This window comes from Lagopus muta, chromosome 33 (assembly GCF_023343835.1).
Source record: "Lagopus muta isolate bLagMut1 chromosome 33, bLagMut1 primary, whole genome shotgun sequence".
Taxonomy (NCBI): domain Eukaryota; kingdom Metazoa; phylum Chordata; class Aves; order Galliformes; family Phasianidae; genus Lagopus; species Lagopus muta.
The window spans coordinates 514,157-524,156 of NC_064465.1; the positions used below are offsets into that span (position 1 = coordinate 514,157).

Below are 10,000 nucleotides of genomic sequence, written 5' to 3' on the forward strand. Positions count from 1 at the left end.
CGGCCCTGTAAGGGGATGTATGGGGGATGCATTTATGGGGTCTGCTATGGGGTGGCCCTGTATGGGTGAGGATGTATGGGGCGGCCCTAAAAAGGGGGGGGGATATGGGGCGGTTCTATAGGGGCGGGGATATGGGGCAGCTCTATAGGGGTAGCCCTATAAGAGAGGGGATATGGGGCCTGCTATGGGGTGGCCCTATAAGGGAGGCCCTATAAGGGAGAAGATATGGGTCTGCTATAGGGTGGCCCTATAGGGGAGAGGAGGTATGGGGAGGCCCTATAAGGGAGGGGATATGGGGCGGCCCTATGGGGCAAGAATGTATGGGGTGGTTCTGTAGGGGCAGGGATATGGGGCGGCCCTATGGGGGCGGGGATATAGGGCGGTTTTATAGGGGCGGCCCTATAAGGGTGGGGATATATGGGGGATGCATTTATGGAGTCTGCTATGGGGTGGCCCTATAGAGGTGGGGATATGGGGTGGCCCTATAGGGGCAGGGATGCGTTTATGGGGTGGACGTGTGGGTTATTATGAGGGGGGACGCATTTATGGGGTGAGATATGGGGTCTGCTATGGGGTGGCCCTATAGGATTGGGGATATAGGGGCTCTAATGCTCTTCTTGGGACCCCAAAACCACCCTTTTCCACCCCAAAAAGCACAGAGGCTGGAGGTGGCTACGCTCTATTTTATTTCCCAAACACGGCCCCAAAATCGCCCCGATCGGCCCCAAAAATCCCATAAGACCATATTGGACCCCATAAAAGCCCCCATAGGACCCCATAAAAGACCCCACTGAACACACTGGACCCCGTAAGACCCCACAGAAGACCCCATAAGACCCCATAGGACCCCATAAAAGACCCCACTGAACACACTGGACCCCATAAGACCCCACAAAAGACCCCATAAGACCCCATAAAAGACCCCACTGAACACACTGGACCCCGTAAGACCCCACAGAAGACCCCAGGAACCCATATGACCCCATAAGACCCCATAAGACCCCACTGAACACACTGGACCCTGTAAGACCCCAGAGGGCACCTTGAAAGACTCCACTGAACACATTGAACCATATAAGACCCCACAAAAGACCCCATAGGACCCTGTGGGGTCTTACATGACCCCATATGACCCCACTGAACACACCGGACCCCGTAAGACCCCACAAAAGACCCCATAGGACCCTATAAGATCCAATAAGACTTCACTGAACACATTGAACCCCGTAAGACCCCACAAAAGACCCCACTGGATCCCATAGGACCCCATAAGACCCCACTGAACACACTGGACACCATAGGACCCTATAAGACCCCACCGGACCCCATAAGACCCCACTGAACACAATGGACACCATAGGACCCTGTAAGAGCCCATAAGACCCCATAGGACCCCACTGACCCCATAAGACCCCACTGAACACATTCAACCCCATAAGAACCCACAAAAGACCCCATAAGACCCCACTGAACCCCATAAGAACCCACAAAAGTCCCCATAGAACCCCACTGACCCCATAAGACCCCACTGAACACATTGAACCCCATAAGACCCCACAGGACCCCATAGGACCCCACTGAACCCCATAAGACCCCACAGGACCCCATAGGACCCCACTGACCCCATAAGACCCCTCTCAACACACTGGACCCCACAAGAACCTACAAAAGACCCCATAAGACCCCATAAGACCCCACTGAACACATTGAAACCCGTAAGAACCCACAAAAGTCCCCATAAGACCCCATAAGACCCCTTTGGACCCCACTGACCCCATAGGACCTCACTGAACGGATTCAACCCCATAAGAACCCACAAAAGTCCCCATAGAACCCCACTGACCCCATAAGACCCCACTGAACACATTGAACCCCATAAGAACCCCACAGGACCCCATAGGACCCCACTGACCCCATAAGACCCCACTGAACACATTGAACCCCATAAGAACCCCACAGGACCCCATAGGACCCCACTGACCCCATAAGACCCCACTGAACACATTGAACCCCATAAGAACCCACAGGACCCCATAGGACCCCATAAGACCCCACTGAACACACCGGACCCCCATAAAATCCCCCATAAAACCCCCCATCCTCCACCATCCATCACTCCTCCTCCGGCCCCTCCGCCATCACCGCCGCTCGCCGTCGCGGCTTCGCCGGCTTCTGCCGGTGCCCCTTTTGGTGCCTTAGGAAATGAAGGGTGCTGTTAAAGCTCCTCCCGCAGACCCCACAAATATGGGGCCGACCCCCTTGGTGGCTCCGCTGGTGCCTGTAGAGGTGAGACGTACGGCCGAAGCTTTTGCCGCAGTCGCCGCATCGGTACGGCCGCTCGCCGGTGTGGATGCGTTGGTGCCGTTCCCAATGGGAGCTCCAAGAGAAGGACTTGCCACAGTCGGCACAGCGGTAGGGTTTGGCGGCGCTGGGGACGTCGGTGCTGAGGCCTATGGGGTCGGTGGTGAGGCCTATGGGGTCGCTGGTGAGGCCTATGGGGTCGGTGGTGATGTCCATGGGGTCGGTGGTGAGGTCCATGGGGTCGGTGGTGAGGCCTATAGGGTTGTTGGTGATGCCTATGGGGTTATTGGTGAGGCCTATGGGGTTGTTGGTGAGGCCTATGGGGTCATTGGTGAGGCCTATGGGGTTGTTGGTGAGGCCTATGGGGTTGTTGGTGATGCCTATGGGGTTGTTGGTGATGTCCATGGGGTTGTTGGTGAGGCCTATGGGGTTGGTGTTGATGTCCATGGGGTCGTTGGTGATGCCTATGGGGTCGCTGGTGAGGTCTACAGGGTTGGTGTTGATATCCATGGGGTCGTTGGTGAGGCCCGTGGGGTTGGTGGTGACACCAATGGGGTCGTTGGTGATGTCCATGGGGACGGTGGTGAGGCCTATGGGGTTGGTGTTGATGTCCATGGGGTCGTTGGTGAGGCCTATGGGGTCATTGGTGATGCCGGCGGGGTCTCTGGCGATGGAGGCCCCACCATTGGCGATGGAGGCCCCACTGTTGGTGATGGAGGCCCCACCGTTGGCGATGGAGGCCCCACCACTGGCGATGGCGGTGACGTTGGTGCACCGGTGCCGTTCCCAGTGTGAGCTACAAGAGAAGGATTTGCCACAGCTGGCACAGCGGCCGGGTTTGGCGGCGTTGGGGAGGTCGGTGGTGAGGCCTACGGGGCTGTCAGCGATGGAGATCCCACCATTGGCGATGGAGGCCCCACCGCTGGTGATGGCGACCCCATCAGGGGTGACGGAGGGCCCATCTTTGGCGACGGAACTGCTGCCCTTGGTGATGGAGGTCCCACCATCAGAGATCCCACCATTGGCCACGGAGGTCCCATTTTTGGTGATGGAGGTCCCACCGTTGGCCACGGAGATCCCAACGTTGGTGATGGAGGCCCCATTTTTGGGGATGAAGGTCCTGCCACTGGCCATGGAGGTCCCACCGTTGGAGATCCCACCATTGGCCACAGAGGTCCCATTTTTGGGGATGGAGATCCCACCATTGGCCACGGAGGTTCCACCATTGGCCATGGAGGTTCTACCACTGGAGATGGAGCTTCCACCATTGGAGATTCCACCATCAGTCACGGAGACCCCACCATTGGCCACGGTGGTTCTACCACTGGAGATCCCACTTTTGGAGACCCCACCACTGGCCATGGAAGTTCCACCATTGGAGACCCCACCATTGGAGATGGAGACCCCACCACTGGCCATGGAGGTTCTTCCATTGGCCACGGAGGTTCTACCACTGGAGATCCCACCATTGGGGACCCCACCACTGGCCATGGAAGTTCCACCATTGGAGATCCCACCATTGGAGCTTCCACCATTGGAGATGGAGACCCCACCATTGGCCACGGAGGTCCTACCACTGGAGATCCCACCATGGGAGACCCCACCACTGGCCACGGAGGTTCCACCACTGGCCACGGAGGTTCTACCACTGCAGATCCCACCATTGGAGTCCCCACCATTGGAGATCCCACCATGGGTCATGGACACCCCACCATTGGAGACCCCACCACTGGCCACGGAGGTTCTACCACTGGAGATCCCACCTTTGGAGATGGAAGTTCTACCATTGGCCACGGAGGTTCTACCATTGGCGATGGACACCCCACCATCGGAGACCCCACCATCAGTCATGGAGACCCCACCACTGGCCACGGAGGTTCCACCATGGGCCACGGAGGTTCTACCACTGCAGATCCCACCACTGGAGATCCCACCATGGGTCATGGACACCCCACCATGGGAGACCCCACCATTGGCCACGGAGGTTCTACCACTGGAGACCCCATCATTGGAGACCCCACCACTGGCCATGGAGGTTCCACCGCTGGAGATCCCACCACTGCAGACCCCACCGGTGCCCACGGCGCTGCCACCTCTGCCCCCACCGCCACCATCTCCCCCATCCCCACACCAGTGCCATTCCCAGTGGGAGCTCCACGAGAACACCGTCCCGCAATCCCCACACCTCCTCCCTTTTCCCCCCACCCCACGGCCACCCCACGACCGCACCGCCGATGCCGACGACCCTTCCGCCAAATGTCCCCGTTGATGCCGAACCAACGCTGGCGCGTCGCCGAAACTCTTCCGGCACCTCGTGCATTTATAGGGCCTCCTCCCGACGTGAGTTTTTTGATGCCTCTCGAAATGAGTGATGCTACCAAAACTTCTCCCGCAATAGGTACAGATGTAAGAACGACCGTCGGCGTGGCCACGTTGGTGCCGGTAAAGGTGGGAGCTTCTACCGAAGCTTTTGCCGCATTCGGCGCATCGGTAAGGCCGCTCGCCGGTGTGGGTCCGTCGGTGTCTTTCCCAATGGGAGCTCCAGGTGAAGGTTTTGCCACAGTGGGGACATTGGAACGGTGAAAGGCCGGTGTGAGCCCGGCGGTGAGTGGCCAATTCTTTGGCGCGGCGGAAGGTCCGGTGGCAATCGGCACATTGGTAAGGAGAGGAGAGGTTGGGGTTTGGTGGCGGCGACGTGGGGCCGGCGGTGGGGCTTGGTGACGCGGTGGTGGGGTTTGGTGGCGTGGAGGTGGGGTTTGGTGACGTGGTGGTGGGGTTTGGTGATGCGGTGGTGGGGTTTGGTGGCGTGGTAGATCCATGGGTGGCGTTGGGTTTTGGTGACGGGGTGTTGGGTTTTGGTGATGGGGTGTTGGGTTTTGGTGACACCATGGACCCATTGGTGGCGGTGGTGGGTGGTTTTGGTGACGGGGTGGTGGGTTTTGGTGACACCATGGACCCATTGGTGGCGGTGGCGGGTGGTTTTGGTGACGGGGTATTGGGTTTTGGTGACGCCATGGACCCATTGGTGGCGGTGGCGGGTGGTTTTGGTGATGGGGTGGTGGGTTTTGGTGACGCCATGGATCTGGTGGTGGCGGTTGGTTTTGGTGACGGCGTGGGTCCATTGGCAGTGGTGGGTTTTGGTGATGCTGATGTGGTGGCGGTGGGTTTTGGTGACGAGGTGTTGGGTTTTGGTGACGGGGGTGTTGGGTTTTGGTGACGCCATGGATCCATTGGTGGCGGTGGTGGGTGGTTTTGGCAATGGAGCGGTGGCTCTCAGCGATGCGCTGCTGGGTTTTGGTGATGCGGTGGTGGTGGTGGTGGGCTTTGGTGGTGCCATGGATCCATTGCCAGGGATGGCGTTGGGTTTTGGTGAGGTGTTGGCGGGTTTCAGAGACCCTGTGGATCCGGTACTGGGTTCTGGTAAAGCGGCGTTGAGTTTTGGTGACGAGATGTTGGGTTTCGGTGACGTGCTGCTGGGTTTTGGTGAAGGGTTGTTGGGTTCTGGCAACGTGTTGTTGGGTTTCGGAGAAGGGTTGGTGGTGGTGATGGGTTTCAGTGACGAGACGTTGGGTTGTGGTGACGAGGTGTTGGGTTGTGGTGACACGTGGTTGGGTTTCAGTGACGTGCTGTTGGATTTTGGTGATGTGTTGTTGGGTTTTGGTGATGAGATGTTGGGTTTCGGCAACGTATTGTTGGATTTCGGTGACGTGCTGTTGGGTTTTGGCGACGTGTTGTTGGATTTTGGTGGTGTATTGTTGGGTTTTGGTGACGTACTGTTGGGTTTTGGCGATGTGGTGTTGGGTTTTGGTGACGCGTTGTTGGGTTTCGGTGACGTGTTGCTGGATTTTGGTGGCGTATTGTTGGGTTTTGGTGGCGTATTGTTGGGTTTTGGTGGCATATTGTTGGATTTTGGTGACGTGGTGTTGGATTTTGGTGATGTATTGTTGGATTTTGGTGACGTATTGTCAGGTTTCGGTGATGTATTGTTGGATTTTGGTGATGTGTTGTTGGGTTTTGGTGGCGTATTGTTGGATTTTGGTGACGCGTTGTTGGGTTTCGGCGAAGAGCTGTTGCTGCTGTCGGGTTTTGGTGGCACGGCGCTGGGTTTTGTCGGCGTGGTGATGGCCGTGGTGGGTTTTGATGAAGCCCTGGTGGCCGTGGTGGGTTTTGGTGAAGCCCTGGTGGTCGTGGTGGCATCCAGGTGGGCTCGGTAGAGGTTGGAGGTGGCGGGTGATGGCTCTGCCTCGGTGCCAGCGGCCGTAAGGTCGTTGCTTGGCGCGTCCGCGCCGGCGTTTGCCGATGTGGGAACGGCAGCCAAAGGTTTTGCCACAATCGGGGCAAGGGAAAAGGGGTTGGAGGAGCAGGAGGTTGTGGGGTGGGTGGGGGGAGGTGGGGGTTGGGACCCCCGCGGTGACGTCGATGGGTTCCGGTTGTTGGATGACCGTCCAATGGAAGGTGAGGGGGGAGGGGGGGGATAAAGGGGGGGGGGCTGAGAGGGTGGGGGGCTGTGGGGGGAGAAAAAGGGGGGGTTAGGGGGTGGGGGGAGGCACGGGGGACCCCCCCCCAAACTGTGGTTGGGGATGGGGGGGGGGGAGAGACAGCCGTTGTGTAGATGCCAATGGTGGGGGGGGGAGGGGAACCCATAGACCCCAATGGGGAGGGGGGAGGAGCCCATAGACCCCAGTGGTGGGGAGGGGGGGGGGGAAGAGACCCCATAGACCCCAATGGTGGGGGAGGGGGGGGGGAAGAGACCCCATAGACCCCAATGGTGGGGAGGGGGGGGGGGGAAGAGACCCCATAGACCCCAATGGTGGGGAGGGGGGGGGGGGAAGAGACCCCATAGACCCCAATGGTGGGGAGGGGGGGGAAAAGACCCCATAGACCCCAATGCTGGGGAAGGTTGGGGGGAAGAGACCCCATAGACCCCAATGGTGGGGAGGGGGGCGAAGAGACCCCATAGACCCCAATGGTGGGAGGGAGGAGGGGAACCCATAGATCCCAATGGCGGGGGGGGGGGGGGGGGCAGGGGAGCCCATAGACCCCAACGGTGGGAGGGGAGACCCCACAGACCCCAATGATGGGAGAGGGGAAGGGAACCCACAGACCACAATCTTGGGAGGGGGGGAGGGAGGGGAAACCATAGACCCCAATGGAGGGGGGGTGAGACCCCATAGACCCCAATGGTGGGGGGGAGGAGGGAGGGGAACCCATAGACCCCAATGGGGAAGGGGGGGATGGGAGCCCATAGATCCCAATGGGGGGGGGCGGGGGGTGCCCAGAGACCCCAATGGGGGGGAGGGGGAGGGAGGAGAACCCACCGACCCCAATGGGGGGGGGGAAACCCATAGGCCCCAATGGAGGGGGGGGAAACCCATAGACCCCAATGGGGGGGGAAGAAGGAGAACCCATAGACCCCAATAGTGTGTGGGGGGACCCCGTAGATCCCAATGGTGGGGGGGGGGAGGGGAGAGGAACCCATAGACCCCAGTGGTGGGGGGGGTGACCCCCATAGACCCCAATGGGGAAGGGGGGACGGGAGCCCATAGATCCCAATGGGTGGGGGAGCAGGGGAGCCCAGAGACCCCAATGGGGGGGAGGGGGAGGGAGGAGAACCCACCGACCCCAATGGGGGGGGGGGATACCCATAGACCCCAATGGGGGGGGGAGGAGGAGAACCCATAGATCCCAGTGGTGGGGGGGGTGACCCCCATAGACCCCAATGGTGGGAGGGAGCAGAGGAACCCATAGATCCCAATGGTGGGGGGAGGGGAACCCATAGACCCCAGTGGTGGTGGGAGGAGACCCCATAGACCCCAATGGTGGGGAGAAGGGGAGAGGAGGCCCCACAGACCCCAGTGGTGGGGGGGGGGGGAAACCCCAGCCCACAGGTGAGCCCCCCAACCCCATAAAGAACCCGCAGCCCCACAGAGAACCCCCACCCCATAGGACCATCCCCAGCCCCATAGAGGACCCCCCAGCCCCACTGATGACTCCCCCATACCCATAGATGATCCCCAGCCCTATAAATAAGCCCCCCAATCCCATAGAGGACCCCCAGCCCCACAGAGAACCCCCAGCCCCCATAGAGCACCCCCAGCCCCACAAATGACCACCCCCAACCCCATAGACGATGACCCCCAGCTCCACAGAGAACCCCTACCCCACAGCTGACCCCCACCCCATAGAGGACCCCCACCCCCTACCCTTCATCCCTCCGCCGTCCTCCTCCTCCTCGCTGCCCCCCCAGCAGTTCCTGCTCCCCAGCAGCCTCGTCCCACAGCTCCATGGGGCCGGGGGGGTCCGGGGCGGGGGGGGGGGGGTGTTGGTGCTCTTCTGCATCCCAAAATGTGACACTGGGGTCACCAGGTCCGGTCCCTTCCCTGCCCCATCCCATTCCCATTTCCATCCCATCCCATTCCCGTTTCCATCCCATCCCATCCTATTCCATCCCATCCCATTCCCATTTCCATCCCACCCCATTCTATTCCGTTCCCATCCCATTCCCATCCCATTCCCACTCCCACCCCATTCCCATCCCATTCTATTCCATTCCCAGTCCAATCCCAATCCCATTCCCATCCCATCCCATTTCCATTTCACCTCCCATTCCCAGTTCCATCCCATCCCATTCCCATCCCATTCCCACTCCCACTCCCATCCCATCCCAGTCCTACTTCCATCCCATTTCCATCCCATTCCCATCTGATCCCATCCCAGTCCCATCCCATCCCAGTTCCCATCCCACTCCCAGCCCATTCCCATTCCATTCCCAGTCCAATCCCAATCCCATTCCCATCCCATCCCGTTTCCATTTCACTCCCATTCCCAGTTCCATCCCAGTTCCATCCCATCCCATTCCCACTCCCCCCCCATTCCCAGCCCCATCCCATCCCAGTTCTATTCCCAACCCATCCCATTCCCATCCCATTCCCATCCCATTCCCATCCCACTCCCACCCCATTCCATTCCATTCCCAGTCCAATCCCAATCCCATTCCCACCTCACATCCATTTAACTCCCATCCCAGTCCCATTCCCATCCCATTCCCACTCCCACCCCATTCCCAGTCCCATCCCATCCCAGTTCTACTCCCAACCCATCCCATCCCATTTCCACCCCATTCCCATTCTCAGTCCCATTCCATTCCCACTCCCCATCCCCAATCCCATTCCCCCCCCCCATTCCCAATCCCATTCCCAGCCCCCCCATTCCCAGTCCTCCCCCATTCCCATTCCCACTCCCAGTCCCCATTCCATTCCCAGCCCCCCTCCTCCCAGTCCCCCCCCCCCATTCCCAGTCCCATTCCCAGCCAACCCCTTTCCCATTCCCATCCCCCCCCATTCCCAATTCCCCCATTCCATTCCCAGTTCCCCCTCCCAGTAACCCCCCCCATTCCCAGTCCGCCCCCATTCCCATTTCCAGTCCCCCCCCCATTCCCAATCCCATTCCCAGCCAACCCCATTCCCAGTGCCCACCTCATTCCCATTCCCATCCCAATTCCCCCATTCCATTCCCAGTCCCCCCTCCCAGTAGCCCCCCATTCCCATTCCCATTCCCAGTGTCCCCCCCATTCCCAATCCCATTCCCATTCTAACTCCCCATTCCAATTCCTCCCTCCCAGTCCCCCCCCATTCCCAGTCCCATTCCCACTCCCCATTCCCATCACCCCCCAGTTCCCCCCCATTCCCATTCCCAATCC

General features: G+C 59.6%; 1 protein-coding gene across 3 annotated transcripts; it reads right to left on the reverse strand.

Moving 5' to 3' along the window:
* Window positions 1-615: 615 nt before the first annotated feature.
* Window positions 616-6,689, reverse strand: LOC125686221 (tRNA nuclease CdiA-2-like). 3 transcript variants are annotated; one of them, XM_048929970.1, is made up of 3 exons: window positions 4,326-6,689; window positions 3,920-3,980; window positions 616-3,724 (listed from the first exon to the last, which is right to left on the reverse strand). In XM_048929970.1, the coding sequence occupies exons 1-3, from the start codon at window positions 5,530-5,532 to the stop codon at window positions 2,113-2,115; spliced, it is 2,880 nt and encodes a 959-aa protein (XP_048785927.1). In that variant the 5' UTR covers window positions 5,533-6,689; the 3' UTR covers window positions 616-2,112. The 3 variants fall into 3 exon arrangements, with proteins under 3 accessions (XP_048785927.1, XP_048785926.1, XP_048785925.1); XM_048929969.1 differs by having other exon boundaries at window positions 616-3,980; XM_048929968.1 differs by having other exon boundaries at window positions 616-6,689.
* Between the last annotated feature and the right edge of the window lie 3,311 nt (window positions 6,690-10,000).